Raw genomic sequence first — 23774 nt, forward strand, 5'->3', positions numbered from 1 at the left:
AAAAGCCAATCATGGAGAGACAGACACAGACATAACAACAGCTATCATCACATGCAGACACCCAAAGCAACCCATCTCGTAAGAGGATGCGATGCAATCGTGTGGAGTTGTAGCCGGACAGTCTTTCAGTCACTCGAATCGCTGCTACCCAGCTGCCCCTCCCTTCAAGGTGGCTCAATGCCAGCCGGCCATCCTCGAGTAGCCGGCCGGGTGCGCGCGCGCACCGCGCCGCGGGGGGTCCACTCACGTGGCTCGGAAAGCCATGGACGATGCTGTGCGCGGCACGCAGCTCGTCGTTGCAAAGATGGGCCCAGAAACAGGAGAGCCGCTGATGAACCTGCGTCGTGTTGGTTGGCGCCGCTGTTGCTCCTCGGTAGGTGGCAGGTCGGTAGGCCAACTGGGCTTGGAGGAGCATCAGTGTTTTCCTTACCGATCGGTAACCGCCGGTTACCGCCGATTTTTACCGATACCGCTACTAGGCGGCAATCCATACCGGCGGTAAATTTCGAAAAATTTCGCCCGAATTTAAAATTTTCAAAAATATTTGAAATAAAAAAGGAAAAAATATGGTAAGAAAGTAGAGATGACATACATCATTCTAATATAGAACATGTTCAAATATTTGACTGTTTGGGCACTCAAAAAAATAAAAAAACTTTCGGGCCGGTAATCCCGAGCGGTATTCGGCGTTTTCCGAGCGGAAATCGGCGCGTTTGGACCGGAAACCACTGCATTGTGAGTATTTCTTGAATTTACATTGATTTTTAGATGTTTATTGTGTAGCTATATTCAAAAACATGTGTTCATATTAGCTATATGGATCCATTTGTTCATGGTAGTTGGATGTTAATTTGTTCATTTTAGCTATATGTATATATGTGTGTTCATATTTCAAATATGTACATATATTTTCATTTGTTCATTTGTTCATTTGTTCATTTGGACCGGAAACCACTACTATGTATTATATATATTGACGATGATGGTTTGTGAGGACTATGGTTGTGATGATTTGCATGGACTATTGTTGTGATGATCTATATGGACTATGGATGTGAATTTCTATTTTTATGGATATGAACTTCTATTCTATGTATGTGTAAATGTTATATAATTGTTTGATATATACCATCAGTAATGATATTTACAAAATTACGGTGAAATGCTGCCAAAATTTTTAATTTTCCAAAATCATACGGTGTTTACCGGTTAAAAACGACGGTTACCGGTCGGTAAACATCGATTACCGGTCGGTAAACAACGGTTACCGGTTTTTTGAATTTGAATTGTCATTTCGAGCGGTTTCTAGTGGTTTTCGGCGATTTACCGCCGGTTTACCGATACCGCTAGTTGGCGAAAATCGCTTTACCGTCGGTAAGGTGAACCCTGAGGAGCATGGACGTCGAAAGGAAGCATCCATCCATGCGTTGCATGGATGCGTGGCATCTCTGCTGATCCGAATCCGATCCGATCCAATCCAAGCATGGGGGCTGTCCCGCGCGGGGCCGGACGCCGTGGATCGGGGCGGCCCGGCTGGCTGCCGCCGATGCGCCGACACAGGTTCGGCATCGGCGCGCCGAGACGACGACACTTGTGCCGGACCGGATCCGCTTGACAGCGGCGGGTGTGGTGGCACATCTCGAGCGTACGTACGCGTACAGTGCGTATAATTGTGGGCCCACTGTGGCCCAGGCGTACTGTTTGTCACGGCGCAAAGCTGACTCTGCTCGTGGACCTCCCGCGACGAACCCGAGATACTGCTGCCGGTTTGTTGGCGTTGGCCGTTGGAGGCCTCTCCCAGTCTCCCTGGGTAATGGGTATGAGTGGCCCGTGGGCTAGTACTGGACATCCAGCCATGACGACTACTAGGCCACCAAAGTGACCAGAGGCGAGAAAGACCATGCCGACAATTTAACTAACGACCCAAAGAAAAACCCGCGTTATCAAGAACCTTTTTTTTTAGGAGAGCGTTATCAAGAACCTACACTGCCAAGATGGGCCCCTTCCCCGCATTTTAGCTGTCTGCCTGATGTGTTTCAAAAAAAAAACTGTCTGCCCGATGTTGTGCTACAACAGCGGTCCTACGGGCGCACCACTACAAGCGGAAAGAGGAAAAATGGACTGCATTGATAGTTCGAGAGGGGATCAAATTAAATTTATCAAAAAATTGTTATACAATTAACTTTTCAAATTTCTTAGAAATTTTTTTACATAAAAAGTCCTCAAATCTGGCCTAATCTTAGAAGATTTATTAAAAAAGAACATATGTTGGGTCTGGGCTAGTAGCTGGAGTCAGGCCTCTTACTCTATTGGGCCGTGGGCGCCTTTAGTCCATGTCTGGGCTGATTGATTTTTCGTTTTCGCAAATTGGTCGGCTTCCCTGCCCATGGTCTGCTTAAACTCTTTTGAAGACACGGCCCACCTAGCAAAAAGACCCACCGTGGTTGCTCATCTAAAAAAAAACTGCCTCAATTTCACAATCCTGATAGCAAACTCACTCAGTCCTCCCAACCTGCCGCGGCACTACGATTTTCGTTTCACCTTCATTTTCGTCCGATTATTATTATTACTCGCACGCCGGGGAAAGGCGCATCACGTTTCGCCCTGCCACAGCCAGCGCCTCCACAGTTGCACGGTGCAAGCGCAGCACAGCGCGCAGAGCCGCCACACCCCTCGCCTCGCCTCCGCCTCCGCCTCCGCCTCCTTTAAATACGGCCGCAAATGGCTCCCGCGGCGCTGCTCCACCCTGCCCTCCCCTCCACGAGCGCTGCCGCAGCCCGCCGCCGCTACGGCCGCAGCCCGCCGCCGCTACGGCCGCAGCCACCGCGCCCCTCCGCCCGTCGCGCGCCGCTCCCGCCGCCACCTGCTGCGCCCGATGGCCTCGCCGACGACGGCCCAGGCCCCCGCGCCGGCGCCCCCGGGCCTGAAGGAGGGCATCGCGGGGCTCTACGACGAGTCGTCGGGGCTCTGGGAGAGCATCTGGGGCGACCACATGCACCACGGCTTCTACGACTCCGGCGAGGCGGCCTCCATGGCGGACCACCGCCGCGCCCAGATCCGCATGATCGAGGAGGCGCTCGCCTTCGCCGCCGTCCCAGGTGCGCCGCCTACTCCACGCCCCCGCATCTGGCCGTACGCTTGGGCTCCCCACCAGGGGTTATCTACGAATCGATTGGCCTAGCGTTTTTTCTGCGCGACTAATAGTAAATAATAAAATAATAAGATCCGGCAGGCGCCACGAGGCCGCTCCCTGCAGACTGTTCCTTTGGTTGTTTGCTTTCCCGTTTCGTTTGCTGGTTGGTTGATCACTGCACTGGCCAGTCGCAAGTCTGTTGAAACAATCCGACGCACGTCATCATGTGGAGCAAAGCTCTTTCGCTGTTTCCAGGCGTTTTCCAGGAGCAGGGACACGATGGCTTGCTACCTGCTGCTCAAGAGAGTGCCCTGCAGACTTCATGTTTTCCGTTTTTATTTTCGCGTGCAGATGATCCGGAGAAGAAGCCCAAAACGGTAGTCGATGTAGGATGCGGAATTGGTGGTAGCTCGAGGTACCTGGCCAAGAAATACGGAGCACAGTGCAAGGGCATCACGCTGAGCCCCGTTCAAGCTGAAAGAGGAAACGCTCTCGCCGCTGCGCAGGGGTTGTCGGATCAGGTGCTCACTGCTACTCCCCTACTGCTCTTGCAAATTGATATCGGTCGGTGAAGTAGCTGCCAACTCTTATTTAAAAAAAAAAGGAGAGAAGTAGATGCCAACAGTAACTCAGTAATTCTGATATCAACTGTTACTTTAACTTTAACATCTGCTTGTGATGGGGCAGGTTTCTCTGCAAGTTGCTGATGCTCTGGAGCAACCGTTTCCTGATGGACAGTTCGATCTTGTGTGGTCCATGGAGAGTGGCGAGCACATGCCGGACAAGAGCAAGGTAACTTTAACATTTGAGGAAAACGTCACGTAAGTTTGATACCGCTGAACAAAAAGGAAAAACAAAGAAAACGGTAAGATAGCCTTCAGGACATCAGCAATCTACTGACGTCACAATAAAGCTAGTACAACATTACCTATTTAGAATTACAGGTCATTTTAGTTCTGTTTTGTTTAGTTCAGTAGTTACAGGCAAACAATAGGCAACACCGCAACAGTAAATGTTACTCCCTCCATCCAAAAAGAGCAATTTATTTTAGGATTCCAAATTTATCCTAGAAAATAAGTCATGTTACTACTGGCTTCAGTAGTAGGAGTTGCCCATTGTTCACCCTCCCTTCTGCTACCTCACTGAGCGATACTCGGACCTCAGCTCGAGGCTTTTTCTCTATATTTAGAAAGCGCATGTGCAGCAAGAATCAATTATTACCAAATAGGGGTATTAAATAGGGGTAAATATAGTCATTTTATATTTTTATTAATCTGTCCTGAAATTTCTAAAATGACTGAACATCGAATAGTTTCACTCTCTTGGCAAAAACAAAGAGAATAGTTTCACTCTATTGCCAAAGGAGAAAAGACTGAACCCCAAACCTCCAAGATGAACATTTGGATAGTTCGGATTATTTTCTCTACATACCTTTTCTAGTGAATTTACGTGTTTTCCTTGAACTCGTATATCTAGAGCCTGACTCTTTTATCAGTTTGTTAGTGAGCTGGCACGCGTGGCGGCTCCTGGAGGGACAATAATCATCGTGACATGGTGCCATCGGAACCTGGAGCCATCTGAAACCTCGCTGAAACCGGATGAACTGAACCTCCTCAAGAGGATTTGCGATGCGTACTACCTTCCTGACTGGTGCTCACCCTCAGACTATGTGAGCATCGCCAAGTCTCTGTCTCTCGAGGTGCGTACACGTCTTTTCTGATGCTTCTAGTGCATCCAAATCCGTCTCGCCAAGAGGTGAACCTCCAGGTTGACAATTTGTATGATGTCTTAATCTTATCATATCTGTCTTTTTTTTTGTTGGTTGTGGTGTGTGGTGTCAGGATGTCAAGACAGCCGATTGGTCGGAGAACGTGGCCCCATTCTGGCCGGCCGTGATAAAATCAGCACTGACATGGAAGGGCATCACCTCTCTCCTGACAAGCGGTATGTTGCTAACTCTGCTCGTCATCTTCCATGAACCGGTTTACCGATTGGGATCTGGAATCTGTGTGTGGGCACTGAATTCCGTCTCTGTCTGAAGGGTGGAAGACGATCAGAGGGGCGATGGTGATGCCACTGATGATCCAGGGCTACAAGAAGGGGCTCATCAAGTTCACCATCATCACCTGTCGCAAGCCCGGAGCAGCGTAGGAGGTCAAGTTACCGTCGCGGCGCCTCTGTTCGGCGCAATAACGTAGAACCAAATACCTACCAATGGCGAGCTAGAAACTAGAAGGCGCCCCGTCGTCGTCTTCTCTTTCTTTCTGTACGCGCACGCACGTTTGGCCATGTGCCCCATTCCCAATAATTTTCTACCACTCGTTGAGATAGCAGATTTCAAATTGACGCCTCCACGAGCCTGTCGTTTCCAAATCGCCGTTTCCGGTGGGGCTCCTGTGCAAGTGGTAGTAGTGTAATCTCCCGGCTACCCGTCAGCTAGGGTCGACGATGTGCCAATAGCCATCCTTGGGGCGGCAGAAAGCACTGCTAAAAAAAAAAGAAGCCGTGCGCGCGCAGTGGCCGTTTTCGCACAGCATCCTGAACGGAGCCGAGAAGTTTTGGCACGGACTACGGCGTGGCTCAGCGGTAAGTCTCGGTGGGAGTTTTATAAACACAATTACTTAATTTTCCATAGTTATCTAGACTGAGAACTAGGTAACTGTGCCGATGAGTTTTATGGTGATGAAACTCTCCTCACATCCTATCAAACTCTGGCTTTCTCTCTCCTTGCCATGTCAGCAAAAGTGATGGTATTTAATATCATAAAGCCCTCAATGAAACTCCCATTAAAACTGGCTTTAAGCCGCACATATGGGCGGTATACAGAAGAGGAGGATGTACCGGTCTTACGGGCTCACGATTATTCATGGATCCATAAGGCGAGGACCCAGTATTGTTATATGCCAAACTGAAAATAAAAAAGATGTCTGAACAATGGCCCAATATTTGTCCTGTTCGGCTCGGCTGGAATGGATAGGCTGGAGCTGCTGCCCAGACAGCCAGCGCCACTGCCGATACTCTCCTTCTCTCTCTAGACTTCTCTTCACTTTCTCTTCACTATGGCAAAATTTCTTGGAGCTGCAATGGACAATATGGGCTCTCTAGACTTCTCTTCACTTTCTCTTCACTATGGCAAAATTTCTTGGAGCTGCAATGGACAATATGGGTAGGGAGGGCTGAAGCCACCCCCTCCCCACCCCCACCAGCCCCCACGCTGTCTTCACCCCTGTCTGGATTTGAATTTGTTGTTGGCGCTGGTTGGCTGGCTCCAGCCCAGCTATTTAAGTGCAGCCGAACAGTCGGATTGTTCAGGACTTCCTTTTTAAAGGAAGAAGTTTTTTCAATCGAAAAATGGAGTTATATTGGTTTAGGAGGAAGAATTGCTTAGACTCAAAATGAAAAGCAAACCATAAAAGGCATAAGAGCATCTCTAACAAACTCTCCAAAATAGACTAGCTTAATCTTTATTTAGCTATTCATTTAGCTAAAATTAACTCTATATATTATGATAGAATCCAACAGACTAACTATTCATTTATTCATTTATTCAAGTCTTTCCCACCACACATATTGACAGATGGGTCCCATGCTATCCTTTATTCCTCACCTTCCCTCAGGCATGTTCTTCTTCCTCCGCTCAAACCTTCCCTCACAGCCAAGCTCCCGTCCAACCCAAAATTCCCCACCATCACTAGTGTGTTCTTCAATTCTTTGCACCTATAGTTTTCCCAGCCCTCCAGCAAGCCATTGGAGCCGTTCCCGGTCCAAATCCTTCACCGGAGCTGCCTCACCGCCGTCGCCGCCTGTGGTGACCGTGCGTGGCCCAGGGGGGCCGCCGTTGAGACCTAGGCTCCGGCCATCCCATGGCCCGGCCAGGGCCTCGGGCGTGTTTCGGGGGAGGTGCTGGGTCTCCCCAGCCGCTGGCCGGAAAGAGGAGGCACTGCAGCGGCCAGTCACCATGGCCGTCCCTTTCTGGGGAGGACGACAGCTCGACGCGGCTTGCGAGGAGGTCGGCGATGGCACGGGCGAGGCGCAGGCTGGAGGGTGGGGCCAGGCCTAGGAGGGCGGATGGCGAGGTGCTCCGCGTAGGTAAAGATGGCTACCGTCTTTTCCAAAATGAGGGGCCGTTTAGTTACCAAAAATTTTCATATCCCCTTTAAATACATGTATTAAGCACTAAATATAATTAAATAACAAAATTAATTACACAGTTTGGATGTACACGACGAGACGAATCTTTTAAGCCTAATTAGTGCATGATTAGCCATAAGTGCTACAGTAACCCACATGTGCTAATGATGCGGTCAAAGGCCTCAAAAGATTCGTCTCGTGGTTTCCAAGTGAGTTCTGAAATTAGTTTTTTAATTAGTGTCCGAAAAACCCTCCCGACATCTGGTCAAACATTTGATGCGACTTTTGTACCAAAAATTTTCATCAACTAAACACCCCGACGAAGGAGAAAGCGAGTCGACCAGTTTAGCGGTTCCGTTGGAACGGAGTTTTTGTGTCTCTTTTCTTATCTTTCCTGACGATTCGTGGCCAATTCTCTCGCCTCTCGTTGTGCCACGTCATCGGGCGGAATCCCGGCTGTCGATCCAGCAACGAACGGCCACAAGTGCTCGCGGCGGGTGGTCGCGGCCTCGCATCCCCAGCCAGCAAGGGCGCCACGGCTAGCTCGTCGGGTTGGCCCAGACTCGTCGCGCCGCCTTCGACCGGCCGTCGGCCAGGGGCCGCCTCCGCCGCCGCGCGACTGCAGTGCCCGCCCGAGCCGCTGTTGGGCGCTGGCAGCAGCGCCGCTACGCATGCAGGTCAGCGAGCCAGGGGCCGCCTCGCTCCTCTGCAACCACCGGCTTGTCGTCGCCGAGTCGCCGACCTACCCGCCGGGTCACCATGGAGGAGAAAAAAAGGAGGAGAAGGAGCCGACACGGAGGAGCCGGCGACCGGCCTGCCACACCGCCCGTCAAGCCGCCTCGCCTCCCGCCAGACCACAGCGCCGCAAGCCGGGGCCGACCCACCCCGCGCTGCTGCAAGAGCTGCCCATGCCCCCATGGCCGCGCTCTGCGAGTCGCGCCCGCCAGGCTTGCTGCCGTGCTGCCTGTGTGGAGAGACAGGGAGAGAGAGTGCATCGGGAGACAGCGAGAGAGAGTGCTGCGTGGGAGAGATGTGAAATGAACAAGATGCAAAAAAAAATGAGTGGACAACAACGCTCACACACTCCCAGACAAGAGTAAGAAAGAAGGGCCGCGTGTCCACATCGTCGTGCCACGAATCGAGAAATGGCCGGGTGTCTGTGCGCGCGCCTGTGCTGCTGTGCGATTGAGAAGGGAGAGGATACACGTGTCGCTTGGAGTTTATGGCCGATCTGCCGACAATGCACACTAATGTCTTTTTTTTGTTGAAAGGCCACTAAGGCCATTTTAGTACCAAGCATCGATAAAGGATCAAGGAGATGCTTGGTTTCTACAAGTAGCTGTCGCATCGATTTGGTTATCAAATCGAATGTACAGATGTCAATTTAATATAAAACTAATTATATAAGTTGCAATTAAGTGTCTAGACGAATCTTTTAAGTATAATTAATTAATAATTAGAGGATAGTTACTGTAACAATTAGTAGTCAAATTGTGGACTAATTAGGCTTAATAAATTCGTCTCGTAGGATAACGACTTATGAAATTAGTTTTGTAATAAGTCTATACTTAATATTCCTAACTGGTGTTTAAACATGCGATGCGACGGAACTTATGACTTATGCTGTTGAAACCAAACAGAGCCTAAAGAACTCAGGAATTGTTCACATTCAATTTAATCACGCGCACACACAATGGGTCACATTTGACAACATAGTTGATATAGCTTTCAATATATGAGTCATAGAGCTCAGTCAAGCTACAAACATGAAATGGAAACAATCCATGCAATACTTAACTTTAATACAAGCACGTAGAAGATAAGAGCGTATGCTTTTTTTCTAAATCTTTAGCCATTTTGTTCAAAGCCTAACCTGTATATACAACAAAATGAAATATAGATGTATTTCAATAATGTTCAAAGACAGTTTTTTTTTGTCTGTGAATCTGTGAAACTCCACCATTGCGCCAAAGAGTGTTATTTGAATAGGCTGATTTTTATGGTAGTTCGACGGATCTTTGGAAAGGTATCCAACCTTTCACTAGAAAAGTTCCTTGCCCCAATTAGCAGTAACTTTGATGCCACTCTCCAAGCATGCTTGGTAAAAAGGTTTATGTGAATATGTCCATGCAAGGTAGACCATGCATCATCTTTGTTCATCGGTTAAATCCTGTTTTTTTATTTCATCAACACAAATCTACCGTGCACTTGAAGCCATCTCCTAAGATAATTAATAGTTGAGATTTGATCCGTAACTGGAGCGAGCTGTCTACATGTGCGCTCCTTTTGTAGACTTGAAACTTTGTGTCTGTGGACGATTAATGGCAACATTTAGCAGAAATATAAATATTTTTTAGAGAAAAGCAGAAATATAGATATACGTGTTACTTATGATTTTAGCAACTCTTGTCAAGTATCACAGACCTTCTAAATGCCAATATGGACACATATGTGAATTCCTGAAAAATAAAATGCACAAAAGTTGCCAATATCTAATGTCCAGTTAGTAGCTTACAAGTTCAGGTGACTTTAAATTTCAATTTCATACAATATGTTCTCTTCATGCCAATCATTATAAAACCTATAATTTTTCTATCTAGTGTCATCGAAAACCACGAGTACATCCACTGGCCAGCCGCGGGGTTTTCTAGTTGAGAAAAGTCCATTTTACCCCCCTGAAGTGGTCTACGAGTTTGAAAACCCCCCTGAATTCCAAAACCAGGAATGTTTCGTACCTGAAATTTTCAAACCGGGCAAAACACCCCCCTCAGGCCAGTTTACAGTGGTTTGGACTCAAGTCGTCGGCCACGTCACCTGTTTGGTCCACGTCAGCCCTGCCACGTCAACGAGTAATGGGCCGGCCCAAATTAAACACCCCCTCCCCTCGTTCTCCTGCTCGATGCCGCCGCCTCCCTCTGCTCCCGCACCAGCCTCCCTCTGCTCCCCTCGCCGGACGGCGCTGCCGCCTCCCTCCTCTCCCGACGCCGCTGCCATTGACCACCGCCGCCCACACTCGCCTCACGTCCCTGCTTTTCTCGCCTCGCCTCACGTCCCTGCTCTCCCACCGCTGACGCCATTAACCCTAGCCACCGTCGCCGCCCGTGACGAACATGGCGAACTCGGGTGGGTCTTCCAGTCGGTCGTCGGCTTCCTCGCGGTCCCGTTTGCCGGGGGAGGTAGCCTCGTCTCCGATTCCATACCGTGAGGGCCCTTTGGAGTACTGGCCGGCTCAAATGTGCAAGTGCGGGAAGAAGGCTGCCCGTTGGATCTCTTGGAGCGATGAAAATCCAGGGAGGAGGTACTTGACCTGCCTGCGTCGCCGGGTGAGGGTGTGAGCTGAGTTTTGATTCAAATTTAGTAGGTTTTTTGTTCTCTTTTGTTGTTGCTTTGAACCATTGGTTCCATTTGTCGTAGGCTGGTGGCTGTGATTTTTGGGTATGGTTTGAGGGCGCAACCACTCCATTCGTCAAGCAACTACTTGTGGATCTTCGTGACATGGTTTGGCGATTAAGAAGGGAGAGGAGCGAACTAGAGGATGCACTAGGGGAAGCAAGGAGGGAGCTGTTCGTGGAAAGCAGTGCTACAGTTGCAGAGTTGAGAGCTGTGAAGGATGAACTGGAGGCCAAGAAGGAAGAAATTCTGGTGCTCAGTGAGAGGGTTAGGAAACTAGAAAAAGAGAGGTGCATGTTTGCATATGCTGTAGCTGGATGTGCAGCTGCTGCAATGTATGTCAGATTATGGATGTAATGCACTATGAAAATGGATGATTTCCTCTTAAATTATGTTATTGATGAAATGAGCATATTGATATGGAATGATTTCTTTGCATAACACATTCAGTTGAACACATAGGCAACATACATTCAGTTCAACACATAGGCAACATGAATTCAGTTTAACAGATAGCAACCTGACACAACAATATGCCATCAGTTTGGCTTAAGTAGACACAACAATATGCCATCAGTTTGGCTTAAACAAACACACAAAATGTCATCAGGTGAACACAGATACATGGCAGTTGTTTGGTCTTCAAATTGCAGATGAAGAGGGTAGTTGTGGGATTTTTTTTGGCCTTCTTGGAGTTAGCTTTTTCCTTGGTGGTTCATGAGCACTGACTTGAGCACTAGCCGATCCAGATGTGACAGTAACATGAACCTTAGAAGAAGCCTGAGATGTTGACACATGGGCCTCCAGGTTGATTGTACCAGATCCTCCTTTCTTGGTGTGAACATTAGCTTTAGCAGTTGAGCCAACACCCATATCCTGTCACAATTTTTCACATGTTAGTCAACAAATAGTACGCATGACATGAACATGGTAGTGGACTAGTAGCTTACATGGGTCATGATGCTGCTGTCTTGAGAAGTTCTTAACCGTGAGCTCTGACTACTTTTCTTGGTTGAAATTGAAATGGAGGTAGACTTTCTTTTTTTAGATTTTATTCCACTCTGCTCCGAATCATGAACTATAACCAAGGCATTATGTGCTGGGGGTGAAGTCGCAGCATGTTGTGCTGGAGGTGAACTTGCATCATGCCTTGCTGCATTTGGAGCTGGCTCTGAATTCCTACCATGCCTTCTGTCACATGTTGTGGTATTATGACCTGTGTTTTTGCACTTACTGCACCTAATTTTTCCACCAGCCTTGGACATTTTAGTTCTCTTTGGCTTCTCCCCGTACTCTCTTTTTCGTGATTTTTTGGGCCTACCAGGCATCTTGACATAGCCAGGTGGATTAGGCTTGGGCAGATTAGATTGTGGCCATGCAGTCATACCCTCTAGTGGCTGCAAGCAGTGCTCATATGTTCTCTGAAAGTGTTCAATGGAGTAGCAACCAACAACATATTCATCCAAGCAGTTAGTCTTGAAAAATATGCAAGCTATTGCATGGGGGCATGGTAGGCCCGACAACTGCCAGTATCTGCAAGAACATGTTCTGTCCACCAAGTTGACAACAAATCTATGATCAAAGTACTTCACTTCATAGGCATCTCTTCCATTAGCTATGGCATGACAATTTCCAGACAGAGTGATGTAGAATTTCAGTTTCTTGCTGATGTTGGGGCAAATTCTTCCAGTCCACTTTTCTGATGCATCTCTTTGTTGTAGGATCCTAACCATCACTTTGCACCTAATTGCCTCTAGCATGCTAATGATAGGGAGGAATCTGGCATCTATAATCCACTTGTTGAACGACTCACAGATATTGTTGTCAACTGAATCACAGTTTGAGCCCAACTGAAAGTAAGCTCTGCAATAGTGTTCTGGTCCTGAGTGCAATAGAGCTCTTGCACCTTCTGGAGTACTCTGGGCCAGCCTTGCTCTTGCATAATTGAACAGTGGCATGCTAGAAGACTTGGCACACATCCACCATTTTTTTTGGTACTCCTTCTTAAATTTCTTTCTCCAGTTAGCATACACATGTCTAGCACAATTTCTGTGCTCTGCATTTGGCGCCCATTTTGCAACAGCATTTAGTATGCCCTTCTGCTGATCTGAAATGATGACCCATCCTAAACCATCACCAATTTTTACATCTCTAAAGAAAATATCACAAAACCAATCCCATGACTCATTTGTCTCCTTCTCTACAACTGCCCATGCAATAGGATACATTTGGTTGTTGCCATCTCTTCCCAAAGCGCACAGAAGCTCCCCATTTGTGCAGCCCTTGAAAAAACATCCATCCAGACCAATCACCTTCCTACACCCTGCCAAAAATCCTCTCTTCAGTGCATCAAAACAAACATAGAACCTCTGGAAAACTGCACCAGGATTTTCAACCTTCACAATCACAGTGCTACCTGGGTTGCTCCTCAACAATTCCAATTGGTAGTCATAAAGTCTGGCATATTCACCCTTTGTGCTTCTGAATATCTTTTCTAGGACTATTGCCTTGGCTCTCTTCACTTTAGACATGCTTACATCGGCAAACATCTCTTCTTGCACAGTTGCCTTAAGGTGCCGCAAACTCCATTGAGGGTTGGCTCTTAACATGTTCTCATACTTGGCCGCTATCCTTCTAGCAGTTACTAACTTGTTATCCCTTCTAGATGGACATTTATGCTCATCTACAAAAGTGCTTATCTGCCAGCTGTCTGTTCTAGAGTTTGTTGATAACAAGCACACCCAAGGACAGTTGCTCCAATCACACTTAGCCCTTACTCTGTAACCTTCATCTTTCACAAAGTTTATGACTTTCCTTTGATCCAAAGCATGTTTTCTGATAGCCTCCTTAAAGTCTCTCTTATCTGCAAACTTCATGCCCAAACTCAAAACTGATCTTGACCCTTTGTCCTTGTAAACAGGTAGACCATCATTGTGCCTCACAACTTCACCGTCTGAATCCTCTGTGAATGAATCATCCTCCTCATCACTACTGTCTTCATATGCAGTGCCATAGCCATCCTCATCTTGTTCAACACTATGTGAATGAAAATTTCCTGAGCAAATAACATCATCTAATCTTGCTATTTCTCCAGCCTTGCACTTCCTCTTGAACTCCTTGAACTTCTTCATAATTTCTGCTGCTTCCTCATCAACTTCAGAAGCACTGTCATCACCAGGTATGTAATCACTATCATCTGAACTGTTGCCTTCAACTTGAATTGCCTGACTCATAGTGCTGGCAGAACAAACTTGGTTTCCTTGCTCCATCAAAGAAAAGATCTTGTTACATGTTGTATTGCCCCAAGAAGAACCAGCACCACTTGAACTCCCATACTTCCTGCTCCCAACTACCTCCACTTCATCATCGCTGCCTTCAACCTCTTGAGTGTCAACCTCCATTTCAACCGCCCGAATATGCTCCACATATACTTCAGCTACACCACCATCTGTGATACTATCAAACATGTACTGACAGGCCTTATCATCAACCAAAACCCGCAGTCCATTGCTCAGCTCTTTACCAGGAAACAACCAATGCAGCAATGACCCAAACTCAAGCTGACAGTGGTCTCTCACGTGTCCTATTAGCTCCGGCAATGAAATCTTATCACGTTCGATGTATGATAATGCTTCTGACCCACCAACATACTGCACTTGCTTCCCATCATTGATGAATTCGCCAAGAAAATGGAATCGAACAGGAAGGTTGTCTAGTGCATCCATTCCGCGAGTGCCTACAACAAAATCAAAGCTCCTACTCAGCAAAAACTCATTCTACCGGTTCTACTCCAAGCGGATTTGCGGAACTAAATCACAGGAAGGATGTGTCCCCTTACCTCAACGGATGCGTTGCCGAGATTTGAGCTCCTCAGATCTGCATGACCGACGGCGGCGGCGGGAGAGGAGGGAGGCGGCGCTGTCGGGAGAGAAGGGAGGTGGTGTCGGTGGAGGATGGCCGGCGGCGGTCAATGCCGCCGGTGTCGGGCGACGAGGGAGGCGGCAGCGCTGTCCGGGGAAGGGAGCGCCTGGGACGGGAGAGGACGGATGTGGCGGCGTTGGGCAGGAGAACGGGGGAGGGGGTGTTTAATTTGGGCCGGCCCATTACTCGTTGACGTGGCAGGGCTGACGTGGACCAAACAGGTGACGTGGCCGACGACTTGAGTCAAAACCACTGTAAACTGGCATGAGGGGGGTGTTTTGCCCGGTTTGAAAAGTTCAGGTACGAAACATTCCTGATTTTGGAATTCGGGGGGTTTTCAAACTTGTAGACCACTTCAGGGGTAAAATGGACTTTTCTCATTCTAGTTTTATCGATCCATAGTCATTTATTACACTGCAAACGTCGAAACGTTCCATCTAACATGGACAGAGTTTACTTCAAAAAAAAAAGGGAGCCTCTCATTGGACAGAGTCCCTCGGTCGTGATAGGCCAGCTTCAGATCTGCCGTTCCCCGCCGGCAAGCTTATCGACGTACGGTTCATCGACCACGACCAGACCCCCTCCTACTTGGTCGGCGCGACCGCGCCGTCCTTCCCAGATCTGACCACCTCGTCGCATCGCATCCCGCCCGGTCCACTCCGACGGCCGCCCCGTCCCCCCTTCTTTAACCCCGCCGCCCCGATCCAGCCCCGCACTCCACCACCGTCCCGGGAAGTTCAGCGCCAGCGCCAGTCAGCAGACCTCCCGCCGCCATGGCCGCGGCGCTCCTCCTCCTGCTGGTCCCGCCCGTGGGCCTCCTCGCCGCGCTCGCCTTCCTGGCGCGCCCCCGCGCCGCGCGCGTCCCGCTCAAATGCCGCCACGTCCTCATCACGGGCGGGTCCAGCGGCATCGGGCTCGCCATGGCCACGGCCGCGGCGCGGGAGGGCGCGCGGGTCTCCATCCTGGCCCGCAACCTCGCCCGCCTCGAGGAGGCGCGCGCCGCCATCCAGCGCGAGTCCGGCCGCGGCGACGTCGGCGTCCACGCGGCCGACGTGCGGGACGCGGACGCCGTGGCGCGCGCGCTCCGGGAGGCCGGGCCCGTCGACGTGCTGGTCTGCAACCACGGCGTGTTCGTGCCGCAGGAGCTCGAGCGGCAGGACATGGAGGAGATCAAGTGGATGGTGGACATCAACCTCATGGGCACCTTCCACCTCATCAAGGCCGCGCTCCCCGCCATGAAGGCGCGCACCCGCGAGACGCGCCTCCCTGGCTCCATCGCGATCATGTCCTCGCAGGCCGGCCAGGTAGACGTTTCGCTCCTTCGATGCTTCGCCCCTCATGCAGCTAAGCTGTTCGATGTAATGCTGCTTGCTGGGAAGACTAATCCCTTTGTCGGTAAACATCTTCGCTGCAGGTTGGTATCTATGGGTACACCGCGTACTCAGCGAGCAAGTTTGCGCTTCGGGGATTGGGGGAGGCGCTGCTGCATGAGGTCATTACGGACAATATTCATGTCTCGCTAATCTTCCCTCCTGACACTGACACTCCGGGTTTCGAAGAGGGTATGTGTTGCTTATGAACTGGACAACTGCATATTGATTTTAGTTCAACTCTGCTTTAGTAGCCACTAACAAGTGAGGCCATCAAATGCTTGAGTTGCCCTCTTCAATTTGTACTGAAACTTTTGAACTTGGCAACCTTGAAATTTCAAGCTATATATGATGAATATATTGGCTATCACTCGCTCCAGCACCTGATGAAAGCTATTGATTGGTTTAGCACTTACACTTGCTTGCAAATTATTACACTGAAAATCATAGACCAAAAGTTGTTGCTATTACTCTCTGATTTGCTTCATTTTGCATATGTAGAATAGTATTACTTTCACTTCACGAGTGCACCAGCAAAAATCGGAATGAAGGGAGAACTTTTTTTTTTCACTATACCTGGCATCCCTCATGTTATGAAGACACCCTCTGCACGTTTCTCACTCACTCCAGCACCTGATGAAAGCTATTGATTGGTTTAGCACTTACACTGCTTGCAAATTACACTGAAAATCATAGACCAAAAGTTGTTATTACTCTCTAATTTGCTTAATTGTGCATATGTTCAATAGTATCATTTTACAAGCGCACTAGCAAAAATGGGAATGAAGGGAGAACTTTTTTCACCATACCTGGCATCCCTCATGTTCTGAAGACACCCTCTGCACTTTTGGTTACTGGATGCTGAACCTGTTCTTTGTCTGGTTTCAGAGCATAAGAGGAGGCCAGAATTGACGAACATCATTGCGGGTTCATCTGATGGAATGAAGGCCAATGATGTTGCAAAGAAGGCTCTGGACGGCATCAAATCCGGGAAGTTTGTTGTCCCCTGCAACTTTGAGGGCGCAATGTTGGCTATAGCCACTGCTGGTTTATCCCCGCAGAGCTCCCCGGTAATTGCATTCCTAGAGGTGATTGGTGCTGGACTCATGCGGTTCGCAGCGCTTTGTTTCCAGTGGAATTGGTTTTCTACCATAGAGAGCTACTATGCCAAGAACAAGAAGCGCGAGTGAGAACACAATACAACGTGACACACCAAAATACTGTTTTTGTTGAATTCGTTGGAGTTGAAAGATTAAAAAATATAAATCGTATTGTTGGTAACCTGATTTGAATCTCATGTAGCGGGTATGCAGAGTAGCTGTAGTTCTGCTTCTCAGTTTTAGCTTTACCTCTTTTAGATCATGGAATAGATCATGTGTACAATGTAGATTTCAGCAAAGGAATGCCATAAAGGCACAAATTTCGTGGATTTGTGATTTGACCCGCTTGAGATGGAGCTGCTCTCGTGCAAATCCCTGTTTTGAACTGTAACTATTGTAGCCATCTGCACTTTAGTGACATGTTTTCATTTATTTTATCTAAATTCCCCCAAACATTTGGCCTGTTTTGGGGGCAACAAATCACATGGGCGTCAGCCGTGTAGTCCAAAGTTTATAAAGGAAATATAAAGGTTGGACGAATTTGGATGGATTGTCGTAAAGTTTTGCAATATGGAAAGCAATTCGGTTCCAATTTTCATATGAAGCGTCCAGAACTCCAGATGGAGAGTCACGGACTGGATTGCACGGACTCCCTCGTCCCGGGGAAAGATTAGGCTGCGGCGCGCAGCGGTGACTGGTGAGCAGCAAAGCTTCCGGTGCTCGCCGTCGATTCATTGATGGCCTCGGCCTCTCCCTGCGCCTGCGGCGCTCCATCCCCGTTGGTGCGATGCCCTCTCTCCCTGTCGCTCCCCTTCGCCTCCTTTCCTCCCGCCGTCCGTCTCGCCGCCCCACCGCTTCTCCCGCGCCGCCTCTCCGTCTCGCGCCCAAGGGCCGCGTCAGCGCTGGAGGCCCTCGTGCTGGAGTCAGACGACGAGGATGAGGACGAGGGCGAGGAATCGGAGGAGGAGTCCGGGGCGGGCCTGTTCCAGGGCGAGGCGTGGGCGGCGGCGGCCGAAGAGAGGAACGCGGTGAGGTCCCCCGAGCTGCAGGTGTTCGAGCTCGAGGAGCTGCCGGAGCAGTGGCGGCGGTCGAGGATCGCCTGGCTCTGCAAGGAGCTCCCTGCCTACAAGCACTCCACCTTCACCCGCATCCTCAACGCCCAGCGCAAGTGGATCAACCAGGATGATGCCACCTACATCGCCGTCCACTGCCTCCGCATCCGCAACAACGATGCAGCATTCCGGGTGAGTATTCAGTGCTCTGTGCTGCCACCTCCCTTCCATTTCGATCAACTGCCCCCTTACTCTTTATATGTAAATGTATGCTTACGAGTTACAGTTCTTGCACACGAACTGTTCGACGAATTGACATAGTTGTGAAGACAGTAGGTTTACACATGGATGTTTCGATAATTGCTTTCAGGTATACAGCTGGATGGTACGGCAGCACTGGTACCACTTCAATTTTGCACTAGCGACAAGGGTGGCCGATTGCCTAGCCAGAGAAGGCAAGGTTGAGAAGTGCCGAGAGGTGTTCGATGCGATGGTGAAGCAAGGCCGAGTGCCTGCCGAATCCACCTTCCACATATTGGTCGTTGCATATCTCAGCGTGCCAGGGGGGCGTTGTCTTGAGGAGGCATGCACCATCTACAACCAGATGATACAGATGGGTGGTTACAATCCTCGCCTTAACCTGCACAATTCAGTGTTCCGTGCACTTGTGAGCAAGACAGGAGGCACGGCGAAGCACAATCTCAAGCAGGCTGAGTTTGTTTATCACAATATAGTCACGAGCAATCTTGCAGTGCACAAGGATGTTTTTGTGGGGCTTATCTGGATTCACAGCTATCAAGATATCATTGATAGAGACAGGATCAAAGCTCTTAGGGATGAGATGAAGCGAGCGGGGTATGAGGAGACTGCTGATGTGCTGGTGTCCTTGATGAGGGCCTTCTCCAAGGAAGGTGATATTAAAGAAACAAAGGCAACATGGCATAGGCTTCTTCAGAGTGGTTGTGAGCTCCCTGCTCAGGCTTATATCTGCCGAATGGAGCTTTATGCACGGACTGGTGAGCCTATGAAATCCCTTGAAATGTTCAAGGAAATGAAGGGCCGGAATGTACCTCTCAATGTTGCATCGTATCATAAGATAATCGAGATAATGTCAAAAGCTAGAGAAATAGAGACCGCAGAAAAACTCATGGATGAGTTTGTTGAAAGCCATATGAAACATCTGATGCCAGCCTTTATTGACTTGATGTATATGTATCTAGATCTTGATATGCATGACAAATTGGAGCAGACGTTCACAAAATGCCTTGGCCGGTGTCGTCCAAATAGAATATTGTACACCATCTATCTGGAATCATTGGTGAGGATTGGAAATATTGCTAAGGCCGAGGAGATCTTTGGTGAGATGCATAAAAATGGGACGATAGGTACTAATGCCATGTCTTGCAACATCATGCTTAGAGGGTATCTTTCTGCAGAGGACTATCAGAAAGCTGAAAGCATTTATGATTTAATGTGTAAAAAGAAGTATGATGTACCAGTGGATACTTCCGAAAAACTTCAAAATGGTCTCCTCACTAGCAAGAAAGCTGTCAAGCCGCCAAAACCGGTGAGCATGAAGTTGGATGAAGAGCAGCGTGAGATTTTGATTGGTTTGCTACTTGGAGGCACTCAAATAGAATCTCATGCACGGAAAGGGGTTCACATCGTCAACTTTAAGTTCCAAAAGGATTCTAACGCTCATTCAGTTCTAAGGGCACACATTCATGAACGTTTCTTTGAATGGCTTCCTTCAGCATGCAGATCATTGAATGATGACAGTGAGATCCCTTATCAATTTTCAACCATACCCCATACACATTTTGGATTCTATGCAGATCAATTCTTTCTGAAAGGCCAGCCAGTTCTCCCGAAGCTTGTCCATCGATGGTTATCCCCACGTGTTCTGGCATATTGGTTCATGTTTGGGGGCTTCAGACTCCAATCAGGTGATATTGTTCTTAAGGTCAGTGGTGGGAACATTGATGGCATTGAAAGAATTGTGAACTCCTTACAAACACAGTCTTTAACATGTAAAGTGAAGAGGAAAGGAAGATTCTTTTGGATAGGTTTCCAGGGAAGCAATGCTGACTCGTTCTGGAAAATAATTGAACCTCATGTATTGGACAGTTTTACAGGTTCTACGATGGAGGAAAGTCGTAGCATTGGTTCAGATGGCTCGGGTGATAGTGATACTGATTATGAGGATGATACACAGAGGTATAATACAGAAACTGAACAGTAAGGACAGTGTATGTTCACAAGTATTATAGGCTCTACAATTTTGGTTAGAGGCTTCCTGTAGTATATTGGTTATGCATGGTTTCCTACTAACACCAATTGCCCAGATCGATATGTTTCGTAGCCATATGTTCTTCTGCGGTTGTAGAGTTGTACTGTAGACAATTCTCGGCAGAAATATTTATTTATATTCCGATTTGCACATGTGTTCAGTTTTGCTCCCCATTCGCTGCTGGTTTCCATGATTTCCAGCAGGAAATACATCATTTTCAGAAAGCCTCCGATGACAGCATATTCTATCATACCACTGATACCACTACCTGGTTCTCTAAGATCTTAACAATTGTACTGATACCCAGAATTATTTTTCATGTAAAGATGAATGAACAAAACAATCCTAGCCAACTGCTACAACCTGTGCCAATCCTAGCCAACTACTACCTACAGATCTCCATGCAAGAGGCTGGTCAGCAAGGTAGTGAGAAGCTGATCCCTCCTCTCGGCCCTGGCCTCCTCCCGCATCCTCCTCTGCTCCTCGCGCTCCATCCACGCCCGCTCCAGCACCAGCCGCTCCCGCTCCATCCGCTGCATCGACTGCCGCCACTGCTCCTCGAAGAAGAGCCGCTCCCGCGCCTGCCTCTCCATCACCTCCTGCCGCTGCACGTCCAGGCGGAGCTGCTGCTCCAAGAAGTCCCGCAGCAGGCCGCGGACCTTCCTCCTCCGCTCGTCGTCGTCGTCGCCGCCCTCGGTGGCCCCGCGGCCGGCCGGCCTTCGCTGCTTCCTTTTCGCCGGGGCTCGCCCGGGTCCGGGCCCGGAGGCCTGGCTCTGCATGTTCGCTCGCGCGCCCCGTCTGAAGAACGGGGAGCGGAGCGGCTGCTGCTGCTGCTTCTTGCACTGGATGTTTCTTTCACCTGGTGAAAACGACTCATCATCGGTCATTGGAAAAAACACCGAGGCGAGGCACCAATCCTGTTGCGATCCTCGCGACGGTCTCGAACAGAGCCATGGCGTCGACCATGCTTCGGCAGCGGGAGCAGGACGTGAATGCGGGAGAAGAGGAGGAGAGGACCGACCTTGCTGCCGCCGCCGCCGCCGAAGCTCTCCGTCCTAAGCTTGTGCTGCCCTGTGCTCATCCAGGGATGCAGTCGGCGGTGGTAGTGGTGGCCCCGCGCTCTTGCCGCCGCGTTCCAGCCGCGCGCCCTGCCCGCGCGCCGTCAGATTTCATGTTCCCAGGTGTGGCGCGGGGGCCATAAAAAGGAGACGCGTACGTGCTGGTGAATGTGGAAGGCGAGACCGCGTGGGGCTGAAAGCACCCGGAGCAGTCAGACCAGCCGCCTGCATGCAGCAGGACGCCAGCGCTAGCGGCCGTCGGGTTGTCTGTTCCCGCGCCTCTCATCGGGTCGCGTCTCTGACGCCTCGCGGCCTCCTCGGCGTCAGCGCGCGTTTCAAATTCACCCTTTCACACGCCGCCACGCCACGCCACGCCACGCCGGGGGGTGTGAACGGCTTTGCCGCCGTCCACACGGGCAGCGCGGCGCGCCACGTCACCCCCGATCCCCCCGGTCGCCCGACGCGCTGGTTCGGAACGGAATTGCCGATGGGGAGATCTCGCGACATGCACTTTTGTTTTTCCTCCTAGCACCTTTTTTCAGGCGTGGCAGCTCGCGACAATTGACCCGTGACCTCTTCTCGTCCAGCACGGCTCGGGGTGTGGGGAGGAGTCAGCCGCTCGGCCAGTGTTGCTGTGCACGACAGCGATGACGTGCACGCACGAGCGTGACCGGACGTCGGTCGGAACGCGCCGCCCCCGGCCGTCTTTGTTTTTGAGCCTTTTCACCGTTTCCCCAACCGCAAGGAGTCAAGGAGGACGAAGCGTCACGATGAGGCGTGCTTGGTTTCTGCAGTTGACGGCACGAATTTTCTTCATCTTCTTCTTTTTTGAGATTCGGGGGGACGGTACAGCGAGTCACATGCGTCGGTGGCACGGCAGATCGCGGGCAGCGGAATCCTGCAGCCTGCAGAGGCATCGGCCGCTTTCTGCAAGACTGCAAGGGTGCCACCCGGCGCGTCAAAGTAGCACACTAGCCGGCAACACGGGTGTCCCTTAGGCTAGCTCCAAGGGCACCCTGTATCCCTCACCCCACCCTACGTAGGGGGGCTTTGGGGGGAGCGAGCTCTCCAACGGCTCCTCCACAGCTCTCTCTATATACGGGGGGAGTTAAAACTCCCCTCATGTATAGGGTGGGTTTCAACTCCCCCTATATCTCTAATCACACCGTTTCTTCACGATATTAATTCCGTTTGAGTCCTGTAACATGATGATAATGTGTATTATGATAGCACAAATATTGTATGATTTTTTTAATTCAAAAACGTTAAATAAATAGTTAGTTAATGAGTAATAGTATATAGGGGGAATAGATATGAGGGGAATGGTTGGAGAGAAGGAGTTATAGGGGGAGGAATCTTTTGGAAGGAGGTAGTAAAATATAGTAAATAGTACGTTTAGGGGGAGTTGGATGGGGGGAATGGTTGGAGATAGCCTTACGGCTACTCCCTCCATCCGAAAACAAATATAATTCTTGGAGTAGTCAAACCCCTTCATGATTAAATTTATATAAAAATTTATTAATATTTATATCATCAAATAAATTTAGTATAAAATATAATATATTAATATTTATTTTGTAACACCAATGTTAATAATATTTTGTATAGTTTTGGTCAAATTTAAATGCCAAAGCCAAGTCGGTCAAAGGTCAAGCCGAGTCAACAAAATTAATAAAATTCTCTGGGAAGAATGAGAGTTGCATTATTATTTTTAAGCCGGAGGGAGTATGTAACACCCGGATACTCCGGCCATTGGCCCGGATACTCCGGGCGTGGAGTTTCTATTTCCATAATTTAGTCATCTGGACCCCACAATTATTTAAATAGAAAATATCACTCTCACTCTCCCTCACTCTCACTCTCTCCCTCACCTCCCTCACGAGCTCTCCCTCTCCCCTAAGCTCTAGATTCCGAAATCTTTCATTTCAACTTGACTCCAAGGCCAAGGGAGCTTCACTCGGCGTGGGGGGTCATCTTCTACAAGTATTCCACCTTGGGGCGACATCGTTTTCGAGTTTTCTTACAAGAGAAACTACCTCAAGGTACTAGAAGTTAGGGCTCGCCGATTTGGTTGTTTTAGGATGTTCTAGGTGATTTCCTTTGGTCAATCATCTCTATATGCATCCTTCAACTAGGATTCAAGAGGGTTTCAAATTTGGTGGGGTGGTTTTGCCAAAAATCAAGATTTCAGTTTTTGGGGCGAAAATGCTGTCAAGCCCGGAGACTCCGGGTATAAGCCCGGATACTCCGGGTTTTGAACACTCCGGGCAAAACTCCGGGTATAAGCCCGGATACTCCGGGGGAAACTCTGGGTATAGGCCCGGAAACT

General features: G+C 49.3%; 5 protein-coding genes and 1 long non-coding RNA gene across 8 annotated transcripts; 3 read left to right on the forward strand and 3 right to left on the reverse strand.

The window, feature by feature from the left end:
• Positions 1-2386: 2386 nt before the first annotated feature.
• Positions 2387-5479, forward strand: LOC120656021 (probable tocopherol O-methyltransferase, chloroplastic). Its single transcript, XM_039934006.1, has 6 exons — positions 2387-3098; positions 3485-3654; positions 3821-3925; positions 4629-4832; positions 4975-5077; positions 5175-5479. The coding sequence occupies exons 1-6, from the start codon at positions 2387-2389 to the stop codon at positions 5282-5284; spliced, it is 1404 nt and encodes a 467-aa protein (XP_039789940.1). The 3' UTR covers positions 5285-5479.
• Positions 5480-6700: 1221 nt separating this feature from the next.
• Positions 6701-17436, forward strand: LOC120639798 (3-dehydrosphinganine reductase TSC10A-like). 2 transcript variants are annotated; one of them, XM_039915693.1, is made up of 4 exons: positions 6701-7222; positions 15051-15879; positions 15990-16137; positions 16834-17436. In XM_039915693.1, the coding sequence occupies exons 2-4, from the start codon at positions 15349-15351 to the stop codon at positions 17133-17135; spliced, it is 981 nt and encodes a 326-aa protein (XP_039771627.1). In that variant the 5' UTR covers positions 6701-7222; positions 15051-15348; the 3' UTR covers positions 17136-17436. The 2 variants fall into 2 exon arrangements, with proteins under 2 accessions (XP_039771627.1, XP_039771634.1); XM_039915700.1 differs by lacking the exon at positions 6701-7222 and having other exon boundaries at positions 15060-15879; positions 15990-16067; positions 16834-17386.
• LOC120639812 lies at positions 11069-11820 on the reverse strand. The gene is made up of 2 exons (XR_005661676.1): positions 11605-11820; positions 11069-11530 (listed from the first exon to the last, which is right to left on the reverse strand). It is a non-coding gene; the product is annotated as an uncharacterized LOC120639812 (long non-coding RNA).
• Positions 12243-13887, reverse strand: LOC120656027. The gene is made up of 2 exons (XM_039934015.1): positions 12385-13887; positions 12243-12269 (listed from the first exon to the last, which is right to left on the reverse strand). The coding sequence occupies exons 1-2, from the start codon at positions 13885-13887 to the stop codon at positions 12243-12245; spliced, it is 1530 nt and encodes a 509-aa protein (XP_039789949.1).
• Positions 17437-17658: 222 nt separating the features above from the next.
• LOC120639789 (pentatricopeptide repeat-containing protein OTP51, chloroplastic-like) lies at positions 17659-20539 on the forward strand. Its single transcript, XM_039915684.1, has 2 exons — positions 17659-18289; positions 18468-20539. The coding sequence occupies exons 1-2, from the start codon at positions 17783-17785 to the stop codon at positions 20337-20339; spliced, it is 2379 nt and encodes a 792-aa protein (XP_039771618.1). The 5' UTR covers positions 17659-17782; the 3' UTR covers positions 20340-20539.
• Positions 20507-21639, reverse strand: LOC120639811 (trihelix transcription factor GT-3b-like). 2 transcript variants are annotated; one of them, XM_039915725.1, is made up of 2 exons: positions 21409-21612; positions 20507-21246 (listed from the first exon to the last, which is right to left on the reverse strand). In XM_039915725.1, the coding sequence occupies exon 2, from the start codon at positions 21164-21166 to the stop codon at positions 20777-20779; it is 390 nt and encodes a 129-aa protein (XP_039771659.1). In that variant the 5' UTR covers positions 21167-21246; positions 21409-21612; the 3' UTR covers positions 20507-20776. The 2 variants fall into 2 exon arrangements, with proteins under 2 accessions (XP_039771659.1, XP_039771648.1); XM_039915714.1 differs by having other exon boundaries at positions 20507-21639.
• Between the last annotated feature and the right edge of the window lie 2135 nt (positions 21640-23774).

Source organism: Panicum virgatum, chromosome 1K, assembly GCF_016808335.1.
Source record: "Panicum virgatum strain AP13 chromosome 1K, P.virgatum_v5, whole genome shotgun sequence".
NCBI lineage: Eukaryota > Viridiplantae > Streptophyta > Magnoliopsida > Poales > Poaceae > Panicum > Panicum virgatum.